Consider the following 24,131-nt stretch of genomic DNA (forward strand, 5'->3'; position numbering starts at 1 on the left):
ATTGAACATGAGTGGTGATAGTGGGCATCCTTGTCTTGTTCCTGATTTTGGTGTGAAAGTTTTCAGTTTTTGACCATTTAGTATGATGTTGGCCGTTGGTTTTTCATAGATAGCCTTAATCAGGTTAAGATAAAGACCTTCTATTCCAATTTTCTGTAGGGTTTTTATCATGAATGGGTGCTGGCTTTTGTCAAATGCTTTTTCTGCATCTATTGAGATGATCATATAGTTTTTGTCCTTGACTCTGTTAATATAGTGTATTACATGTATTGATTTATGAATGTTGAACCATCCTTGCATCCCTGGGATAAATCCGACTTGGTCAGGGTGTGTATGATCTTTATGACCCTCTGTATTCTGTTTGCCAGTATCTTGTTGAGGATTTTTTTGCATCTATGTTCATAAGGAAGATTGGCCTGTAGTTCTCTTTTTGGGTTGGATCTTTCCCTGGTTTTGGAATCAAAGTAACACTTGCTTCCAGGAATGAATTTGGAAGTATTGCTTCCCTTTCAGTTTCCTTGATGAGTTGAAAGAGTAATGGCATTAGTTCTTCTTTAAATGTCTTATAAAATTCAGCAGTAAAGCCATCCGGACCTGGGCTTTTCTTTGTTGGTAAATATTTTATTACATTTTCAATTTCACTCATTGTAATTGGGGTGTTTAGAATTTCTATGTGTTCTTCATTTAACTTTGACAATTCGTATGTATCTAGGAATCTGCCCATTTCTTCTGTGTTTTCCATTTTATTGCAGTAGAGGTTCTCAAAGTGGGTACTGATGATTCTCTGGATTTCTGTTGGATCTGTTGTGACTTCACCTCTTTCATTCTTAATTGCATGTATTTGTGCCTTTTCTTTCCTTTTTTTGATAAGGTTGGCTAAAGGTTTATCGATTTTTATTTATTCTTTCAAAAAACCAACTCTTTGATTGATTTTTTTGTATTGTTCTCTTAGTCTCCATTGCATTGATTTTTGCCCTGATCTTTATAATTTCCTCTCTTGTATGAGCTTTGGATTCGTTATGCTCTTCTTTTTCTAGGAGCTTGAGGTTCTGCATTAGGTTATTTATCTGAGTTTTCTCTGTTTTCCTAATATGGGCATTCACTGCTATGAATTTCCTGCATAGAACTGCTTTCATTGTGTCCCATAGATTCCTGTATGTTGTACTGACATGTTCATTTACTTGTAGAAACTGTTTAATTTCTTCTTTAATTACTTCTGTGACCCATTGGTTATTCAAGAGGATGTTATTCAGTTTCCATATGTTTGTTGGGGTTTTGCGGTTTCTTACGTTATTGATCTCCAATTTTATTGCACTATGGTCTGATAATATACAGGGGGTAACTTCACTTCTTTTACATTTACTTAGACCTGTCCTATGAGCTAGCATGTGGTCTATTCTGGAGAATGACCCATGTGTAGCCGAAATGAATGTGTATTCTGATTTTGTGGGGTGGAACACTCTGTAAACATCTATTAAGTCCATTTGTTCAATAGTTTGGTTCAGTTCTAGAATTTCCTTGTTGGCTTTTTGTCTACATGATCTGTCTATTTGTGATAGTGGGGTATTGAGGTCCCCCACTACAATTGTGTTAGTGTTTATTTGGTTTTTCATGTCTATTAATATTTGTTTTGTATAGTTGGGGGCATTCATATTTGGTGCATATATGTTTAGGATTGTCATCTCTTCCTCTTGGATTGTTCCCTTCACAAGGATGTAGTGAACCTCTTTGTTTCGCTTAATTAGTTTTGGTTTGAAATCTACTTTGTCTGCAAATAAGATTGCTACCCCTGCTTCCTTCTGGGTTCCTGTGGTGTGGAGAACTGTTTTCCATCCTTTTACTTTCAGTCTATGAGTTTCTTTTTGAGTTAGGTGTGTTTCTTGTATACAGCATATTGTTTCATTTTCTTTTTTAATCCATTCTGCCAGTCTATTTCTTTTGATTGGTGAAGTGAGGCCATTAACATTGAGGGTTATAATTGATAGATGTTGATTTATCCTTGTCATGATGTTTTACTTTTGTTGGTTTTTTTATTTCTTATTTTTTCCCCCTTTCCTGTTAGTGTCTTACCTTGCCTGGTGGCTTCCCTCTGTTGGGCCTCATGGAGTTGTGATCTTCCCTTGCTTTTTTCTAGGATATTGTTTAGAATTGCTTGTAGTGCTGGTTTGGTGCTCATGACATTTCTCAGGTGTTTTTTGTTGTGGAAGTATCTAATTTCCCCATCGATTTTGAAGGATTATTTTGCAGGATACAACAGTCTAAGTTGGAAGTTATTTTCTTTTAGGGCTTGAAATACTTCACTCCAGGCTCTCCTTGATTTGAGGGTTTGTGTTGAGAAGTCTGCTGTGATTCTGATGGGCTTTCCTTTGTAGGTGATTTGTTTCTTTTCTCTAACTGCTTGTAGGATTTTGTTTTTCTGTTGGGTTTCTGGGATCTTGACTATTACATGTCTAGATGTAGATTTCTTTTAGTCATGGCTAGTTGGAGTTCTATATACCTCACTTATCTGTATGTCCAATTCTCTACCTCTGTCTGGGAAGTTTTCCACTATTACTTCTGTGAACATTTTTTTTATGTCAATTGTTCTTTCTCCTGTTTTTTCATGGACTCTTGTCAGTCTTATGTTATTCTTCTTTGCATCGTCTAGCAGTTGTTGGATTGATTTCTTGTGGTCCCTTACTATTTTTAAGAAATCTCTATTTTCATGGTCTCTAACCATGATGCTGTCTTCTATATCTGATATTCTATCTTCAGATTCCCTTAATCTGCTGTGGATACTTTCAATGGAGTTTTTGATCTCCTGAATATCTGTTTGGATCTATTTCATGGATTCCATTTCTTTCTTATGTTGGTGATCATAGTTTCCATTTCTTTTTTTTTTTTTTGGTACCAAGGATTGAACTCGGGACCTTGTGCTTGTGAAGCAGGTGACGGAACCACTGAGCTAAATCCCCGGCCCTGTCCATTTCTTTCTTATGCTGGGTATTCATGGCTTTCAGCATGTTTCTGAGCTAATCTATTTTTTTTTATCTGTTTCTCTTCTAGATCCTCTAATCATGTCTTTCATTCTGCTCACCATCTCTGTAGTTATCTGGGAGATCATTTCTGCTTTGAATTTTTCTACAGACTCATTCGTCTGTTTTGTTACTTCCTGTGCTGTCAGTTCAGGGTGTCCAGGTGGTTGGTTATGGGACTTTTCCATCCCATTTCCCCCAGGATTTACCCTTGGTGGGTTGGAAGTCTGAGTTTGTGCCTTGCGTAAATGTCTTCTCATTTTTGTTTTTGGTACTGTTCGTGGTTTAACTCCTGGGTTGATAGTTTGAAATTGCTTATTGTAGGTATCTGTGTTGCTTGTAATTAGAACCCTTATGGAATGACTGCTTCTCAGAGGTGTCTTCCAGATATAGCTGGTCTTTAAGTTTTGAGTCTCTAATGACTCTAAGGCTATCTCATTTTCCTTATACTAGGAAAGTTCATTGACTAGATCAATACCCACACCTTAGCCCAAGTGACACAATCAGCAACACCACTGCATCAAGTACATCTTTGAAAATGAGATTTTGTGGTAGTTATTAATCTATCACCTTTAGCTGTGTGAATTAAATCAAGATCGAGGACCAACCCAACATATAGTGAATAAACTCTTCAATATAACAACTTTACCCTTTGGGATGGGGAGTTAGAAGGGGTTGGGGAAGGAGGAACAGATGGGAAGAAGGATAGGGGAAGGTTAGCAGTGTGGCCAGAGAACACAGGTGAGAAGGAAAAAGAATAATAGGAAAATAGAGAAGAACTCTGAATGAGGACCAAAACAGGGACAAAAAGGGAAGATGAGCAATGTGGGAGAGCAAGAGAGTGAGTGTAAGAGAGAGAGAAAGGAAAGAGAAAAGAAAGAAGAAAAGAAAAGAAAAAAAAGGAGAGAAAAACAAATATTTGCAAAGAGTACGAAAAAACAATTAAAGATAAGAGGAGCAAAGGAAAAGAAAAGAGAAAAAAACCAAACTAATAATACTAATTTTGGGAATAAAAAATAACAGTGAAGATGAAGGGCCTCTTTCAGGGTATGTCTCTGCTGTCACAATAGACAGCGTGGGTAGCAGTGTGCAGATATAAGTCAATGAGTCTCAGCAAGCTAGTCGCAGACCCGTGAGATTCAGGCAGATTTCTGGCTGCAAGTCCCAAGTTGAGCTCCCTGTCCTCCTGTAGGGTTGAACTCTGCGGAGTTGTATTGCAGGTTCCAGCTGCCCTTCCCCTAAAGATAGTCCCGGTCCTGATGGGAGGTGAAGATGACTCCAACTTACCCAGTACAGTGGTCTGGTGGTCCGGCGTCCTCTGCGTCTTTGTAGTGCGGAACCAGGTGGCTGTACAGAGAAGAGGCCAGCGGAGCGGCTGGGGGGTGTCCAGTGGATTGCTGCCGGGTCGCGGGCTGATTCGGCGTGTTCCGCATGACTTGAAGTTTAGTGTTTTAAACAAGTATTCTTTTATATACTAAGACTTAGTGAAGTACAGGACATGTTTCTACTCTTTTAAAAACTTTTACTGTATGCACTGGTCATGATGTCGAAAGCCTGTAATCCCAGCTACTTAGGAGGCTGAGGCAAGAGTCTATGATTTTAAGGCCAGGCTTGGGAATTTAGCAAGAAATTATCTTAAAATTAAATAAGGAAGGGCTGGGAATGTAGCTCAATGGTAGAACGATTGCTTAGCATGAGCAAGGTCCTGGTTTCAATCCCTGGGACCATCAAACAAAGCAAAACTTTAACCCTGTCATATTTAAAATAAGTGTGCTTTCTAGCCTGTAGTTAAAAGAACAAAGATTAGTCAGAAAACCTGAGGTTTTTTTTTTTGTACTGGGGATCAAACTTGGGTCCTTGTGCTTGCAAGGCAGGCGGCAGAACCACTGAGCTAAATCCCTGGCCAGAAAACCTGAGTTTTAATCTTTGATTTGGTATGTATGTCTGTAGAAATAATTCCAGGAAAATGATGTAATCTCTGAGTCACAGTTTGCTTATCTATAAAACGGAGTTAGTATCTAGTAGCCAATAAAATGGCTTGAGTAAGAGATCTAAAGAATATAGTAAAGTGTCATTAAAAGGTAAATAATCTTTGAAAAATAAAAAGTGCTGCCCTAGATGTGAAGTTCCTGGGCTTATATAAATGAAGTGACTTTTAACAACAAGTAGACATTTGCTGATCTTTACCAGAGAGGTGTACTGAATAGGATTTGAATTCCTAACATTCTGATTTATTAATGTGAAATTCTATTAGCAAGAAGCTTAGTTATGATTCTGTGATTCTAATGTATATTTTCATCCACTTTTTATCCCCCTTCTAATGCAATTTGTTAGCCTGGTGTATCTGAATGTTAATACTACATGAATTTGGGGTTTTTAAAAAAGTGTTTTTGGGAATGGTTAAAAAATTTCGAGCAGTTGATATTTCCCATCCCCAAACATTTTCTGAAGATAATTTGATCACACAGAGAGATAAATGGCAGGAGGTGAGGGTGGTGGTATTGTGTGATTAGACATTTTGAAAGAACTTTATATTAAAAAAAAACCTTTCTGATGGCTTATTAATTTGTACTGATAAAGGTCACTAAATTTGTACTTTAGTCACCATGACTAAAGAATTATTTTTTCATCACTTTTTATTTGGTGTATCTGAAGTTGAGGAGTTATTAAATTAACATATTCCTATCAGTAATGTTGAGCATCATTACAGGTATTTAGGTATTGGTTGGTTGTTTTGTGCTGAGGCTTCTGGATATCTATAGTGTAAAGATTTTGTTTTTAGTATGGAGCTCTCTTTCATTGCTTTTCAGTAATGTACAGATGGATGTGATTAATTAAGGTCTTTTGGCTCAGCCCCAAGATCTGACAACCTTGGTTAATTTGGGAGGGGAGGATGCAGTGTTATTCACCCAACACTGAGTTCTCTGGGAATATATTCTAGTATTGAAAATAATCTGAATGTTAGCTTACAGATAATAGGAACAATTATGAAACCCTGGCAATATCCAGCAAGCCAGCTGCAGTAGTATTGTCCAAGACAAATTGGATTTTAACACACCATAAAAGCAATTATGTACCACCCTTAACCCTAGAGAAGAAACCCCCAATTATGTTGTAAATATTAAGACAACCCAGGTATTGATTTACAGTTAATATGTACTAAATGCAGCATCTGTATCTCTGCTAAGTGGTAGAAAAGAATTCAACAGTAATTTTACAGAGTTAATGAACTATTAAAACATTAATAAAGCTTTATGGTTATACTGTTAAAGATAGAGGTTTTGGGAATGGGAGAATACAAAAATAAAAATTTGACACCTTAAACTACATATGAGGAGGAGAGAGAAGTGGAGTCTGCAAAGGAGTCTATTGAGCGTAGAAGGGTGTTTATAGAATTGGGTAAAGGTAAAATAAAAAAACTGACAAAAAATAGAAGATAAGAGAAAAAAGGGAGAAAAAATTATATGAAAAGTAAAAATAAATGAAAAAACTTAAAGGGAGAGGTGAAAAAAATAAGGAAATTGGAAAAAAGAAAAAAGTAAGAAAAAGACAAGAAGCAAGGAAGAAGGACAAAGGAAAATTCCACAAAGCCCAGTAAACTGGTGGAGAAGAAAGGAGGAAAGGAATTTAAAGAAATAAAGAAAAAGAAAACAAAACAAAAAACCCCAAACAAACAAAAAGAAATTTCTCTGTCATTTTGAATATATGGTTTTCTTCCAGTATCTACAGTTTTGGGGTGGTATCCAAGTCAAGATATGTCCTTGCTCATACTGGTAGACAAAGAAGGCAGATCCCAGATCTGTACTGGATGCAGGTACTAGCAAGTAGTAGGATTAGAACGAGGGTGCCAATGCTGTCTTTCCAATCTGGAGCAACTCAGGCTGAGCCTAGTCTCTGGTTGTAAGGGCAAGGCCTGTGTCCTTTAGCTCAGACCCCTCAGGGGGTCTCCAGCCTGACCATGGCCCCCTGACCACAGCTCTCTCCCATGCCTGTCTCACATAGTCACTGTGGGAACGTAATACTGAGAATCCTAAAGTGAAGCCATTCAGTGACTTTGCTGAATCCTAGGTTCAAACAGTCAACCTTTCCCTGGAATAGTGGCCAGCACTCTTTCCAGGGGATATGGCAGGGACTTGGACTGGAGTTACTCACTTAGTGGTTGCCTGTTGAGGGACTCACACAGGAGTAGAATCCCCTTTTCTCCCTGCATCTCACAGCAACTGCCAGTCCATTCCACCATTACGTTTTCTCCTGAAAGTCTGGAGTCCCCAGTTTCACTCTGCCTCTGTAGTTTTGGTTTTCCTTTCCTGTGAGTCAGAAGCTAGGAAGAAAAATGCAGATTGTCCCTTCCCTTCTCTGAGTTATGTTCTGTCTCTTCGGTTTCTCTATTGGATTAATTTTTTTGTCCGATCCTTCCTACTTCCCAGGGATCTACTTCTGTCTTTTTTATTTTTTCTTTCCCAACTTGTTATTTTCCAGTGTCTGGATTCTGAACCTTAGAGAGGCTACATTGTTGTTTCTTACCATTCTGCCATTTTCCTGAAAGCCCCCTAGTTTTTAGTTGTTGAAAATGGTACATGTGGTAGAAAGCAGATGTAGAAATCAGAGCCATGGAAAACTGCCAGGCAAGGTAGTTTTGGGTTTGAGTGATAAATTTAAATATCTGATATTTAGAGAAAGAGTATTAATTATAAATAAATAAGATTGGGCTGGGGATTTAGCTCAGTGGCACCGCTCCTGCCTCACAAGTGCAAGGTCCTGCGTTTGATCTCTGTTCCTCCCTAAATAAATAAATAAATAAATAAATGGGATGACTGTTATCTATCCAAACTCCTTCCAAATGAGTATGTTCGGCGAAAGTGCTGAAATTCTCCAGTGTATTCCCCTTAAATGTTTCTGTTGCCCAAAAGGCCATTTTTAAGGTGATAGACAAAAAGAAAAGATTGGGGGTTCAGGTGCAGGATTTATAACTCAGACAGTAGTGTGGGTAGGTATTGGACAAACAATCTTAAGTTTTAGAAAAACACTTGGCATTTTATAGTCTTTCTTTCTTTTTTTCTTGGTTTTTTGAGACAGGGTCTCCCAGTGTGTAGTTCAGGCTGGCCCTGAACTCACTATGTAGCCCAGGGTGACCTCGAACTTGTAGTGATCCTCCTACCTCAGCCTCCTGGGTACTGGGATTACAGGTATGCGCCACCATGCCCAGCTGTATTCTTTCCTTAAAACAGTTTCGTTTGAGTCCTTGGATATGGGCTGAGTTTTCTTTTTCTTCCTTCTTTGCTTCCTTCCTTCTTTCCTCCCCCCTCCCTCCCCTCTTTCTTCCTTGCCTTCCTCCCTCCTCCCTCCCTCCCTCCCTCCCTTCCTGCTGTGTAGTCCAGGCTGACCTTGCGCTCACTGTATAGCCCAGGCTGGCCTCAAAATCACAAGGATCCTCCTGCCCAAGCCTCCTAATTGCTGGGACTATGGCTGTGTGCCACCACGCCCAGCTAGGCTGAATTTTCTTGTAAGCAGATATGTTGTAGAGCATATGTGTTTTAAGGGCTCAGGCTTCTTGATTTTCTTTGCCATGGAAATACATCAGTATTATTTAAATAAATGAAAAATGTGCCTAAATCACAACAGCAATGCTAGACACATTTGGAAAAATATGAGTGTACTTTATTTTGTCTTTGTCTATAATTTGATGTCCTAAGGAAAGAAATATAATGAATAGAACTAGTAAATATGTATATTTGAGGAAGTTCCCCTAAGTCACTACTGAATCAAATTTTTTTATGTTTTAAAGGAACAACTGTGGCTTTTTCTATTGTGTAGACATAGCCTAAAAGAAGGAAAAAAATCAGAAATCTCTCAGCAACCATTGATAGGTTAGAATGTAAGTCCTGAAGCAAATAGTGCATTGACCAGAGATATAGTTTGTTGATCTTCATTCATTAGGATTTTATAGAGAGAGATGACAGGCGATACAGTGATACTACCATTGTTGAATGCCTCCAAGCCTGAACTTTACACTACTTGAACAGCAGAGTTTGAAAAACAACTGGGTGTTCGTAACTTTGCTCAATAGTGAATCTGAAAATCTGATGAAAAAACCTGTATAGGCTGAGAGTGAGTCACACATAAAAGCGTGAAACTTCGGTCTGAGTGCTACTCTTGCCCATACCACATACAGTGTTTGTGTAATGTTTGGGCCTCAGAACCAATTATTTGGTTTTCCATTATTTCTTATGGGAAAAATGTTCAGTTCTCAAACTTTTCAGGGTTGGAACATGAATTTGGATTGAATTGAGTTCAACAACTGAGGTACCACTCTGTTTACTGTTACGGAAAGGACCACAGCTTGAATCATTATTGAATTTTTATTTTTTTTTAATTTTTAATTTTTTTTGATACCGGGGATCGAACTCGGGTCCTTGCATTTGCGCAGCAGGCGGCGAAACCACTGAGCTAAATCCCCAGCCCTCATTATTGAATTTTTAAAAATTTGAATAACTGGAATTATATTATTAGAAAGCATACTTTTTATTAATATCCCAATAGCTCTCTGACATCAGCTTTTGTCATCATGCATAAAGTTGACGATCATGAATGGTTTAATGAGTTCATTTTTAAGAGGTTTTTGAGATTATTTTAGCTTCACCTAGGCTAACACTAAATCTCTGAGGGTATGATCTCCTCTGATCCCTTAGTAACATAGTATTAAAGCATATATGCGACTTCATACACAATAATGGTACTAGTCATGTTGACTACTACTAAATTGTTACTTAGAAATTGCTCTGAAGGTAGAAGACTTAGGGTAATAATTAGCAACAGTATGTTGCTCTCTTTAGTAGTTTCTTTGAGATACAGTTTATGTACTATTAAATTCACGCTGGTTATTTTTAAATAAAGGGAAATAGTAATAGCAATAATAATTACTATATTTGCAATACTGGAGATTGAATTCAGGGCTACATCCCAGTTCCTTCTTACTTTTGTTAAATTTTGAGACTGAGTTGCTAAGTTGCTCAAGCTGTGCTGGAAGTTGTGGTTCTCCTGCCTCAGCCTCCCAGAGTGCTGGAATTACAGGCAGGTGCCACCATGCCTGGCTGAAAATTATTAATAAGTGTTAAGTACAAACTTTACCCCATTATAAAGTATTAAAATATTTTTCAAGAATATTTCAAGATGATGTTCTTTTCAATACTAATAAGGTGATCGTTAGCACTTCTAAATTTGTAATCAAGTAAGACTGAGTGGACTTGAAAAGGTGTCATGATTCTCTGTGTTGGAGAAATACAAGGTCATATGGGATAGATACATGCTGAATCATGCTGGCCAGTTGTCAGGGTTGTGAAATACCGAAAAATCCCATCATGGATTAAGCAAGTCAGGTGAAAGAGGATTACTAGGAAAACACCTTTTGGGTTGTAGGTAGAAAAGAACATGATATGAATCATGAGAGCATAGATTGTAAGTGTACTGAAAATCTTAAGTCTACTTTCCAAGCATGTGCTTCCTCATTTCATGACAAAACTCCTTTTTTCCTTTTAGAGCTGATTAAATGACAAATCTCTCTTTTTGGCAAAATATAGTGCACACTCACCCAACCCCTACATGGCTGTGACACCTAAGAACCAGCACAGCAAGTTGTATAAAGCCAGTGGCCCCCATGGAGCTACTGTAGAAATAGCACGTTGCCCACTCCTCAGGAGTCATCTGTATTTGTCTTCCTGATTACGACCCTTCCCTACCTCAGTCCTCCCTCCATGATTTTCTTGATTACCTCTAACTGTATACACAGTATAAAACTGTGTGTGTATAAACCTGCTCAACTTAGTTTTGGATTTTCTAACTTAGTGCTGCTTTAGGAGCCCATTAATAATAACACATGTTCCTGTGTTCTCACTCACACGCTCCCACACTCCATTCTCTTAGCAGTACACCCATTATTCATTTTAGTTTTATCTAGTTTGAGTCACATCTTTGAAAATACCCAAAGACTTGACTCAAACTGGATGAAACTAAATAAATAACTGAAAATGAAAGATTTGCCAACATTGAAGGATCCCAAATAGTATGTGATAAAAGAGCACCTAGAACGGGTTGAGCAAAGCATGATTTCTAGTGAGTGCAGCAGGCCCTACAGAGAAAGCAGCCCAGACTCTGGAGCTGCACAGACCTGGTCTGATTTCAGACCAGGACCCCTGGACCACTGACTGGCCGTGTTGCCAGGAGGTGGTACTGCATTTCTTTGAGCTTTGATTTCATCCTATGTAGAGGGAGGATCACATCATCTGCTCTGAAGAGTCAAAGCGCTTAGTGCTTTGATTGTCTGACTGTTTGAGTATTTGCAGGGTCGTGTTCACACAGAGGAGGCATTTTAGACAGGGGTCAGTGGCATTAATCTGTTGTGCCTGCCTCATGCTTTCATACCTTTCATGCTGTTTACTTTTGCTTCCTGCAGGAACGATTCCAAGTGAAGAATCCTCCCCACACGTACATTCAGAAGCTCAAGGGCTATCTGGATCCAGCTGTAACCAGGAAGGTAAGGTAGATTTGTTGCTTCTTTATTAGTGGACAGAGTCCTCTGCATTGGAAGAGATTTTTGCTTTGCTTTGCAGTAGTTCTGCCACAGCCTCCAGGAAAACAGCCTTTGGATACCAACGATGTGAGAAGACAAAGAAAAAGAAAAACCTTTCCTTCACTTAAAGATGTGTTTAAAAGTGCTTTCTTAGATGGGAGTCATGTACCTCTCTGATGGTTATTGACTCACTGTTGTTTCTAATTACACAGTGCAGTGAGTCTGGTCCAGAGGTGATCAGGTCCTGGAGTAACAGGCTTGGCAAAGGGAATACTTGTCTTTCATGCCTTGGTGATTTCCAGGGACCTTGAAAACTCACTAGGGCTTTGTCATCCCAGCTGTGTACCAGCATCCTGGGTTGATATTTTTAGCAACTTCCCTACCCTAAGCTCTGGCCCTGGCCCCAAGAAGGTAAAGGGAGAATAGCTGATTCCATTCTCAACTGACTTTCTCCTTTTACAAACAAGCTCTGTATTGTGCAGCTACACAATTGATTTAAACTGATGCCTTGTGGTAAACCATGTAGCCTGGCACAGCCCCGCAGCCTGGATCAGCCCTGGGATGTCTCAGGGCAGAGCTGTCCTTGCTCAGGAGCTCAGGATGGATGGCTGTTCAACAGATAGCGCTTGTTTTTCCCTTGACCTTCCACAACTCCTGCTCTCAAGGATCTGGCAGAAATATTTCAGCTGAATTCCCTCTTTTGTTTTGGTGTATGACTCAGGAGAAAAGAAAGGCACTCTCTTCTTTGTTGGCCACTGTTTTCAGGGTTCTTGGCTTTTAAAAAATTTTCTCCTTTCTCTTCATCTTCTGCTACTCTAACCCTTCTTATTTCTTTTTCTTTTTTTGGTACCGGGGATCAAACTCAGGACCTCGTGCTTGAAAGGCAGGTGGTGGAACCACTGAGCTAAATCCCCAGCCCAGCCTTTCTTCTTTCTATCCTTCAAGCAAAGAAAAATATCTGTATCTAAGTTTTCTGGACCTTTATCCTATGTTGACACACAAAGGGGAGTAAAATCTAAGAGTGACAATGAAGGTGGAGTACAGACTATTTTTCTCTGTTCCATATAAGACTTGACGTGACATAACATTCCTTATCTTCTAAGAATGTCCCTGTGAAAGTATCATTAAATACTTCTCCCTGTCAGAAATACAGGACACGTATTATTTTTAAAAGATCAATTTCCAGGCCCCCAAAATGCAGCAGTTGATTAATTCTTGTTCATTTCTCGTTTGTCTTTTTTTCTTAAGAATATAGCAGCCTTTATTTCATCAAGTTAGAGAGCGTTATAAAGGAAGACATACCACCCCACACAAAATATATCCTCCTCCAAAGAAAGCAGGTGTTTTTCTGTGGTATTTCTTTGCATAGGGACAGCAGATTCTATTTTAGAGTAGATTTCTGAAGGTTTTCAGAAGTCTCCCAACCTGTAACCTCCAGGCTGACTGCTCAGACCTAGCACTAAGCATCTCATCTTGAGCAGAGTAGGGCAGGAGTGCTGATGTTTCCACATAAGCCCGAGCTTTCCCCACATGCAGAGTATGTTCCATTCCAGAACAAACCTCTCCACATTTTTCACATTGTGAAAAGAAAGCAGAAAATATGTAAACTCCCTGGGAGTGCTGCATCGGTTCTCAGCCCAGGATGGGAAGGGTGCTAAGGAGGCAGACCAGAGCTTGCTCTGCCTGTGGTCTCAGTTCCCCTTTAGATCAGTTGTTTTTGGTTTAAGACAAAGAATACAAAACAGAACAACCACTGTGCTTTTCAGAAAGTGTTCTGTTCCCTCACAAATGATCAAGAGGAGCAGGACCAGTGATAACTGTCTGGATCTTCCTTCCTGATATCTCTGCTCTCAATAGCATGAGTTCATCTGAATGGCTTTGTTTGGTCTGTGCCTCATCTTTCAAAATTAGTCATTCAGCTCAGAAAAAAAAAGTGGATGTTGGATTAAACAGTTCTGCTTTAGTAAGATTTGTGTCAGGAGCTGGCAGTAGGAAAGGATATATTCCATATAATTGTAATGCTTAAAACCTGAAAAGAAGGAGATTTGTATGGAATAGGCATGGCTTGCAGTTAAAATGAGCTTAAAGCTCTCAGCTGTAGACAGTGATTGTGATGGTGGGAAGATTTCAAATCAGGGCTTTATCTTTTAGCCAGTCAGCTGAGCAGTCTTCCTTTAACTGTGTCTGGAGTCTTCCAATACTTGAGTCATTAATCTTTTGTTCAAATGAATAGAAGACACTTAATTTGGTCTTTTTAAAAAAGAAAACTCTTAAGGATACTCTGTTTACATTTTCTTCTAAATAGTTTTAAATGACACCCTGTAGGGCAGACAATGAAGAGCCTAAAATAGATATTTTAGACTAGACCCCTGTCTATCATCCTCTTCATTTAATATCAGACAATCATTAGGCTATGGTTTGGGCGAGAGTGTATTCATGTCTGGCATGGAAAAAGGCTGTAGATCTTGAAGAAAGGAGCCTGGTCCTTTGCTGGTCCTGCAGTTGTGCTGTGAGACCCATAGTGTGGCTCACTCAGGGTTCAGGGTCTTCCTGAGCTCATTGTGGGCCCTCCTTTTCCAGGAAGGGAAAGGAGAAGTATACAGAAGCTGATGGATAACTACTTGCTCCTCCTTGCTGATCTCCATGGGCACATGCTTTCTCTTTGAAGTGTTTTAAAGCATTCTGGATACATTTAGCAGTGCAAGCTGTTAGCACTTACTGTGGCTGCGTTAGGGAAGTAGATGCCAAGGCCTGTCTGTGGTCCAGAATCCAACAGAAAAGTGAGTGTTCCTCAAGGTAATGGAGTAAATGAGCAAAGGAGTTTAGTTTGTCTCAGCTCTCGTGTCCTTGAAGATGTGTACACTGGGCCTTGTGCCTAGGAAATGTTAGCTGTTGCTGTTACTGATATTAGCGCAGTGTTCTGACTTAGTTACCTTGGGTTGATAGATATTTTTAGCCCTTCGGCTGAGCCTTGAACTCTGCTATGCTTTCCGTGTTGCACTTATGCTGGTGATGTGTAAGGGATGATGATGGAAGCATGAGGCAGAGTTGGGGATGAGCCAAGGCTGCAAGGAATGAGTCAGAACTATCCCTGACACCCAGCTTGGAATGCCACAGGTGCGCACAGCCTGCGACTGAGGGCTCAGAGGTGGGAATAGCTGCTCTGCGGTGGCCAGCACACCTGGAAATGGCTGCCTCAGCTATGTGACCACAGGCCGTACTTTCCTTTTAGTAAAAGTAGAACTGAATTCTTTTTTCTTCTTTTCCTTCTGTATCCAGACTGCAGAACTGCCTGCCCCACCTGATGTCTCCTTTCTAGTCCATTCTTAATTTTTTTCTCCCTGGGAAGAGTTTAAAGAGAGAGAACCCTTTAACCATCCTGCCCTACTCACCTTCCTGCCTGGTGCTTCATTGCTTAGCCTCATTACTGGAAAATTGTCCAGTAAACTCTGGACTCAACTGTGCCTCCAAATCACACAAGACCCTCCAGAATGAGGGAGCGCCTTGCTTTTTCTTTTGTCACATTAGGGATTTGTTATTTCCCATATCCCACTATATCGGTATTCTAAAAATGTAAGAAGGTCTTTTTTAGGGACTGTTGGGAGTGGCAGTGCTCTATCCTGAGCAGCATTCCAGGTCTGCTTGGGCCATGGACCCCCCTTGTATGGCATAGCTCTTAGCACCCCACATTCTGGAATCCCCATTTCCAACCCCCACCTTACCCTCAGACATTTGTCTCTGAAGCCATGGGAGCCAATGTCAGCGGTGTGGAGCTGGCTGACTGCACTGCACGTGTGGTGAGAGAGGAAAGAGAGAGAGAGAGAGAGAGAGAGAGAGAGGTGTTTGCTGTCAGAGAAAGGAGTCCTGGAATGGCAGGTAGGATTTTTTTTGAGGGGTTACCGGGGATCGAACTCGGGTCCTTGCGCTTGCGCAGCAAGCGGCAAAACCACTGAGCTAAATCCCCGGCAGGTAGGATTTGGATAGGGCAAAAGAATTGTGTTACGGGTGGTAGTGGGGTGTATACATCACAGGAAGGACTTCCCAAGTGAGGAGTAAGGGCCAAGATAACCGAGTGTTTGTTTCTGGAGCATGCTAAGTTGCACAGAAAAGAACGGGAATAGCAGCCCTGAGACTGCTGTCCTTAGAAAGGCCTGCGTGCGGTGCGGGCTTGGCCCTTGATGGCATCTGTCGTCTGAGAGTATTCCCATTATTTCCTAAGAATGGTTCACGCTGCCTTATCTGTTTGGGAAACACTGGGAATGTGGAATTTTGGCATGAGCAAGGCAGACAGTGCCTCTGAGCCACCCTCAGTGAAAACTCTGGACACCGAGTCCCTGTCGGACTTGGTGCGTGTTGTCACGTGTGACTCCTAGCCAGAAAGGACTTGGAGGCTTGCACCGGGATTCCTGCGCACTTGACCCCATGCATCTTTTCTTTAGGGGGATATAGCTTTATAGTCTCTTTCTCTGATTCATTGTAGCGATGAGAAGTGGCCACATGCCGAGTCCTGCTGGTGAACTGTTGAAACTGGAGGTGGTCTTGGGGGTCTTTGACTCCTAGATATGTTGGTGAATGTATAGCATAGAGAAACTAATCTATTTACTTAAAGATACTGTGTGAAATAAGTACTTTTTCTAGTTTTTCTCAGAATCTACTTTCTATGAGGAGAAAGATTTATATTCTTATACAAAAAATCAGAGGAGCCTGCTTTAGAAGTAAAGATATTTTCATATTGCATTAAACTTACTCTAGGTGAGCTGTAATTGTAGCAGTTGCTAAAGTTCGTTTTTGAGAATATGTGTTCTTAAATTTATAGAAATTCAGAAGGCGTGTTCAAGAATCTACACAAGTGCTAAGAGAACTGGAAATTTCTTTAAGAACAAATCACATTGGGTAAGTATACTTCTTGAACATCTTAATTCTAAGCCTTGGGAGAGTTCAGAGGGACTGAATCATATCCAAGAAGTAAACTTCCTTACTGGTCATTATGAATTAAAAGACTGAGATTCAGATGGCCAGAATATTTTCTTTATTTAGTACTTGAAGTGCTCAGTGTGCAAGAATCAGTGGAAGCAGGAAAGATAGTTCTTGATATGGGATACTTGCGATAGTTTTATATGCACCTATTTTTTTCTCGGATGCAGTGAAGATGGGCAGTGTGGTCAGGGGTGATGGCACATGCAAGTAACCCAGCACTCTGGAAGGCTGAGGTGGGAGGACTGCGACTTACTAAGACCCTGTCTGAAAATTGAAAAGTGAAAAAAAGGGCTAGGGATGTAGCTCAGTGTGAAGTCGCTGGGTTCAACCCCCAGTACTGCCAGAAAGCGGGAGGGGGTTCATGATAGTGCTTGTGTGGATATGTACCTAGCAAGTCTCTGGCAGATCAGGAGCCCTCAAGACTAGGGTCAGACTGAGATTCTGCAAAGTCTCTAAGCCTTTGCTGTCGCTCTCCCAACTGGTTAGTTTTAAACTGTTTTATTCCCCTTTTCTCAATTCCTTGGAGTTTCTGGTCAGAGGGGGATGGAAAGTGGAGTGATGTTACCTGACCTTTCTCATTGCACTCGGAGACACACTCTGAATCTCTTTCATACACCTCCAAATCGTGGGACCATGAGGTGTAAATCCACGGTGAGAAAATCATGTTCCAGGGCATCTCTGCCCTGAGCATTTCTGTGGGTTTCTTAGATGAAACACGGTTCTTTTGCTTGAGGCTGAATGGGGTTTATTACATTCTCTCTCACTACTGGGATGGTAACATTGCAGTTCTTTAAAATAAGATGGTTTGTCTGAAAGGCAGAATGATACCAGCTATCCTGTTTTATAGCTTTAGTTGTGTGCAAAGTACTCATTGGGCAAGTTATTTCTCAGATTTTGACTTTTTGGGTTTTACAATGAAAGGGCTGTACATTTTTATGTCTTTTAGAATGTTCTGTGATATTTTTTGCATGTCTGTCAAAAATGAAATTATATATGCATATTATGTTATAGTTTTACAGAGTAAAATAGATGTATTACATAGATAACAGTTTCTTTCTTCTTCAGACTATGACTGGTAGCCTTTCAGATGGTTAATTAGCACAGCCAGAGTAAGCTTTCCAGTGTGGCTCGGGGTGTTGCTCAGTAGTAGTACCACTCCCCCACACCCTCCAAAAAAGAAAAAAAAATTTTTCAGAAATTGCATTAATACTAGTATGGTTTATGGGTGAGAAAGCTTGAGTGAGAATGTTCATTTCCAAAAGAATAACCTAGCAGACTTGCCACTTTGAGAACCAAGTCTTCAGAAAATGAAGTGATTCTAGCCTTTGTCCCCAAAAATTGAACTGTAGAAAAATGATTCATATAATCATGATTTCAGAACTGGAAGGGAAATTAAGGATTGCTTAACCGCACATTTTACAGATGAAAAGAGTAAGGATCAGAGAAGGCGAGTGAATCATACAGAGTATACAGCTGTAGAGCCAGGTGCTTTGGCTCAAAATTCTCTGTACTTTTTTCTGAATTGCTTACCCTGGCAGCTTTTTCTCTGAAAGAAATTAAGATAATCGGAGCTCTTGGATGAGAGCACTGAGGCTTGTCTATTGAGGGTGAAAGCAGTGGTAGTTTAATGTAGTTGGGCATCCAAATTTAGGAAATTTTGAAATATTTTCCGATGGATCAGAAGTGAGATTCCAGTTGGTATGGCCCAACTTCATGTCTTGGTACTTCTTAACTGAAAATGGTGGAATGAATCGCAGCCAGGATTTCTACACATTGTCAAAAAGCATTTCTTCAGGCATTGCTGGAATAATGTGAAATTGACCATCAAATACCAAAACAAAATGATCATTTTCAATCCAAAGTTGGCTGAGTAGAAGAGTCCTTGTTGGGTTGAAGCCAGTGCAGTCTGCAAGCAATTGGAGTGGTTTGTTGTATAGGATGCTATAGACAGGCTGAAAGATTATTATATTTCTTTCATCTGCACCAGCTAAAGTTTTCCCTGCCCACAACTTACGTGAGACACTGAAAGCTTTGGCTTTAGCTGCAGAAAAATTTGTGGAGATGGATTTTCTGGTGTATGCAACCAATTACTGGCATAAACTTAGATGGAATAAACCACACACCAGGATTTTGACCTGTCTTGCCCATCCATAAACCCTACCCAATCTGGGTTCTTTATTATGTAAACTAACTGACTTTACATCACTTAATTTGGAAATCTTCTGAAGAATAACTTAATAATGAAAATAATCAGTACCATGGGAAATTTATGGAATGTAAGATGCTATGTAAGAGATCTGTAAGTTTTGTTTTACTGTTTAAGGGAAGCTAATAGATAGTTCGGTGCCCATCTGTCTTATGGAAACAGATCTTGATGTAAACTATTGCTATGCCCCTTTTAGTTATTTGACCTTTGATAAGCTACAAAAGCTCTCTGCACTTACCATGTGACCTAAGTTAGCTTCTCACCTATAAAATTGGGCAATAACACTTAGCTTATAGGAGTGTTGTAAAGTTTAATGAGATTAAGAAAGACCTTCCTAAATGAAGATCTGATATAAAGTAGTTACTCAATATATGGCAGCTATTGTTTATTGTTAGGCTTGTGGCAAGTAATATCTACTAATAATTCTATAATACATATAATCCCTAAGGAGTTTCATGCAGAGAATATTATTTTCTTCATCTAAAATGACCCTAACACCTAGAGGATTGTGAAGATTGTGGTTCCCAGAAATGAAAAGGAGGGATTACATTTAAAAATCTTCTTTTCCCCCCAAAATTATTCTTGGCACATGCTTGCATTTCAAGGTTATTGGGCTTCTCTGAGATAACATTCTAAGTTGTAGCTTTGTCGAGCAAAAGGTTTGTTCTGAATTTTGATGTAAGCCTAAAATTCGATAAATGGAGCGTCTTCCAAGAAAGAAAATTAATTTTCTTTGAATCAAATTGAAATAAGACTTGGGATAGGAATAATCCCATTCACTCACTCTTAGGAACAATAACAATGGAGAGGAATTGGATTATGACTTATCCAAGCCCCTGAAATTACTTGGAATACCCTCGAAATGAACCAGGCACTGTTAGAATATACTGAGGAACAGCGTGAGTGAGCAGCTGTCACGGTGCTTTGGCTGTGAGGCCGATAGGACTCAAGTGTCGGCAAGGGTGAGCCGGATAGATTTACTGGCTTCATTCTGTGGAACTGAAGTGTGAGTGATCTGTCCGGCAGGTAATTCATTTTAGTAAAACTGCCTATAATGATGGAAAATTACTTTTCATCCTGTGTGCAAGGTCACCCAGAAGGTGCTTGTTTCACTTTATCTTATGGGGAGTTGAAAGAGCAGGGGTGCAGTTGCAAGAAGAGTGTGATAAGTTGGCAAGGAGGGAGAGGTTTGTTCAAAAAGAAAGGAGCCGAGGAACTGCTTAGCAGGCGTCTTTCTCCTGGACTGCCAGGCCTCGTGGGGATCGGTGCCGGCTGGACCCGGCCAACAGAGGAAATGAAATGCTGGAGAGTGACCGAGGAGGCTGCTCTTAAGACGTAAGCAGTGTGGATGTGTGTGTAAGCCTGTCTAGGACTCTGCGATTCATTCATTCATTACGTGGTCAGATGACCGAAGGTCACCTGTTAGGGGCCTTGTGGACTCGACACCACTTAGAAGCACTGATATTTGACCCTATATGCCCAGCTATAAGGCCTCATCATTCAGACCATTATGTCTCAAGTTTTTTAGGGTCAGGGCTCCTTTATACTCTTTATTTTTAATACACTTTTTGTATTTTTGATCCTAGTAAACTTTCATTTATGTTGGTTGTATCTATTACCATATTAGAAATTGAGATTGATAAATTTCAAATGATTCATTTATAAGACTTACTATTTAATAATAAACATTTCATTTATATAAATATAAAATAAATACTTTGATATATTGTTTCATAAAATTAATTTCTAAAATAATGATAGACAAGAGTAGCTTTAAAAAAAAAACTGGCAGACCAAGATCCATCAGTAAAGGTACAAGTTCCCAATGATGAATGTAACTGTATTGAATACCTAAAATGTACCAATAAAAGCATTTAAGAGGAAAAGAAAAACCTGGCAGATCGCTTAAGTGTCTGGTTAGTAGAAGACAGCTGGGTTCTCTTATCTACATCTACATTCATTTGTTGATACAGCTTCTTCTTGTTTTGGATGTATATGAAGAAAACTTGGTCTTTCAGATGTACGTGCTTTGATAATTGTGGATTTTTTTGGATAGTACAACCAAAATTCAACAAGTGGTAATTATTTTCTAAAAGTGGTTGTAATGTGAGTTCTGAAGCTATATCATATTAGTCAGCTTTTCATTGTTGAGACAAAATACCTGACATACGCAGCTTACAGGAGGAAAGGTTTATTTTGGCTTATGGTTTTAGAGGTTTCGGTCTGTGGTCAGCTGGTTCCAAGGCAGAAATGTTAGGAAGCAGAGAGGGAAGCAAAGAGCCAGAGAAAAAGGAAGGGACTGGGGACAGGATGTACCCTTCAGCGGCATGCCCTGTGTAACCTGCTTCCTTCTAATATGCCCATTCAGCATAATCATTGGTGTATTAATCTGTCCTTGAGATGAGCACTCTCATGATGCAGGTACCTTCCTAGATCTGCCTCTGAATATTGCTGCCTGAGGGAATGGAGCTCTCAATGCATAAGATTGGGGGCATTTCACATTTAAACTACAACACATATCAATGAACTTTCTGTGTTTCAGCCTATTGAGATCCATTTTGAAATGTGAAGGGGAACAAGGGAGGGGGCGGGGGAAGGAAAGGAAAGACAAAGGGTTAGAAAGACAGAATGGAAAGGAAAAAATAGAAACAAAGCTTTTGTAAATTGTGAAGGGGAAAAAGGGTTAAAGGGAGGGGAAGGAAATGCTAAAAAAAGAAATAAGACATATTATGTACTGGTACAATTCCCTGTGATGAATGTGATTATTATGTATGGCAACTATGTACTAATACAGATTTTTAAAAGAGCAATGCTAAAAAAATTCATTGTGTTGTCTTTGCTTTGAATGGATCCTTTTACTTATGGATAGACATGTATTTTTTACCTATAGGTTTGGTAACATTTGTCAATCTTAATCATTAGTCATTTAGAAAACATTCTTGCACTGAGTTTATTATGCTCTTTCAAATGTTGAAACATGTCACTGTATGATATTTTTTTTAAAAATCACATTCATTAACAATCACCAGGGCCGGGGATTTAGCTCAGTGGTTCTGCTGCCTGCTTCGCAAGTGCAAGGTCCCAAGTTTGATCCCTGGTACCAAAAAAACCCCAAAAAACAATCACCAGTGTCATCGGAGCATACTTTTAAGTATTGGGAAGCCATCAAATCATTGGTCAATTCAGGTTTCCCAGAATTCTTACTTTTGCTTCAGTGCTCAAATTTTGTATTTGATGGCAAATATCGTGTTTCTGTAGTTTCCCTGAAATGACAGGCTCACTGCATTCATTATTGGTATCTTCCAGATATCCGAAACAGTATCACCGTAGTTTGTCAGTCATTTTTACATGTACATTAGCAGTCCATATAGAAAAGTGAGCTGGGTGTGGTGGCTCATGCTTAACAACCCCAGCTCTCTGTGAGCTTGAGGCAGGATGATGGCAAGATTGAGCCGTGCACGGATAATAAAAATGAGTGAATGAATGAAAGAATGAATGCCTGGGGATGCAGCTCGCCATGACCCTGAGTTATCTTTAGGCCAGCGGCAAGAAGTGGGCAGTCAGCTTGTAACTGAACTATTGCCACAGTGCTTTTCCTCGAAATAACCATGATGCCTGTGTGTGCAGCAGAATGTTTTATGGGAGCATCCTAGTGTCACACAGAAAATTAACAAGGTATGTACTCAAAAATCAAGTTTTAACAAATCAGTGATTTTTATTGCTTTAATAAGCGTACTTAAGCAAGTCCAGCTTTTTTTTTTACCCATTCCTTGATTGCGGGGGGTGAACAATACAATAAGTAGGTGTATTCTTTGGCGGCAGCAGTGTTTTCCACTTTTATTTATTTTTTACACCATGAATGTTAGAGTCAACAGGGTGAAAATGAGACATCTTAATATTTTTATGAAAATAGTTTTGTCCTCACAGATGCCCCTGAGGAGATAAGAGGAGTGCACTTTGAGAATCAGTTTCCAACACTGCCTAACAGATTTGGTATCCAGTGTCAAATTTGGGTGATACTTATCTTTCTCTTGTTTGCCATGATTTTGTAGCAAGTTCATTTCGTGTATCTGTCAATAAGATATTTTTCTTAAGGGAACCTGCAAAGGGAATTTTTTTTTTGTCACTTTTTCTTATACATCTTTTGGCTACTTTGCTTCATCTTAGAAAGCCAGAAGGGTCCATTAAGACTTAATTTTCCATATGAGGACAGTGAGGTCCTAAGATTTGGGGAAGCAGAACAAAGCTTTGAAACAAAGCTTTTGAGCAGTTTACAATTTAGCAGTGAATGCTTACATCTCTTCTTTGAATCCAGTTTTTTCCCAGCATTATTTTTCATTATCATGGTCTTCCAGCTTTAGCATCTGATTTGGAATTTGCCTAAATTCAGATTTACAACATATGGTAATTACACATGAATCTGTGAGGCACTCAGGAAGTAGTGTGGGCCGTCAGTCAGAAAACAATTCCACTTTCCAGAACTTATGATCACCCAATTTGAAACCAGTTGCCTATGGGCAATATATTAAAGTGTGCATAACATGCACAAAGATGAAAATGGAAATAATTTACTACAGGAACATGAAATATATGATAGTCATTGTATGATCAAATACATAAATCTGCAAAATGAAGGATTCATAGTCTTTTCATACCTTTAGATTCAAGACACTGCATTTGAAGTTATGGTTTTTGTCTTTGCCTATTTTCTTTCTTTACTCTTCCATTTACACAGAAGGTCTCTCTCAACTCTTCTCTTCTGTAGAGAATGTCCTAAGCAGAGAAAGAGCAGGTACTGGAAGGGCAGGGCCGAGTGAGAGCTGCCTTTTCTCTTATGATCTGAGCGCTTACGGCTGAACTGTCTTTGCTAAGCTGATATTGATGAAGACGGTAAGGTAGCCAATCCTGAATGATTTATATCTAATTTTTTTAATCACATAGTGGTGGCAGGGCCACATCAAATAACCATCAAGGATGCTGTAGCTTAGAAACATATGTTCATTCATGAAATTAAAGCAGAGGTAGGATGTTTACTCTCTAACTGGCTTCTTATGACATAGGCAGCAGGCTCCTTCCTTTCCATGGAAATTGTCCTGAAGGCACTCAGGGTCAGCAAGTAAAGATGAGGGCATCCATGAGGATATTGAAGTGACGTTAAAAAAGCCAATTAATCTTTATCCCTGTATCAAAATACTTAGCATTGTGAGCCACGAGAATTTAGCTGACTGTACTTGGCTGTTTCCTACTTATTTTTCCTTTTCTTGTCTGGGTCTCTGTCCTCTTATCCAGTCTGTGACTGAGCGTCCTAAGTGAGACAGAGGTGCTCGTGGTTGAGATGATCCTGGAGGAGCTGTGCTCTTGGGAGGCA

The 24,131-nt window shown here is 39.7% G+C and overlaps 1 protein-coding gene across 17 annotated transcripts in view; it reads left to right on the forward strand.

The window, feature by feature from the left end:
* Fmnl2 (formin like 2) overlaps nucleotides 1–24,131 on the forward strand; it is a 303,824-nt gene that overhangs the window by 186,887 nt on the left and 92,806 nt on the right. For all 17 annotated transcript variants that reach the window (XM_013067527.3, XM_013067528.3, XM_013067526.3 and 14 more), the window contains 2 exons: nucleotides 11,464–11,544; nucleotides 16,397–16,473. In XM_013067527.3, coding sequence (XP_012922981.1) covers nucleotides 11,464–11,544; nucleotides 16,397–16,473 — 158 coding nt within the window. The remainder of the gene's footprint in view (nucleotides 1–11,463; nucleotides 11,545–16,396; nucleotides 16,474–24,131) is intronic.

Source organism: Heterocephalus glaber, unplaced genomic scaffold (genome assembly GCF_053883595.1).
Source record: "Heterocephalus glaber isolate CG9 unplaced genomic scaffold, H.glaber_assembly_v1.0 deba00001097, whole genome shotgun sequence".
Lineage (NCBI taxonomy): Eukaryota > Metazoa > Chordata > Mammalia > Rodentia > Bathyergidae > Heterocephalus > Heterocephalus glaber.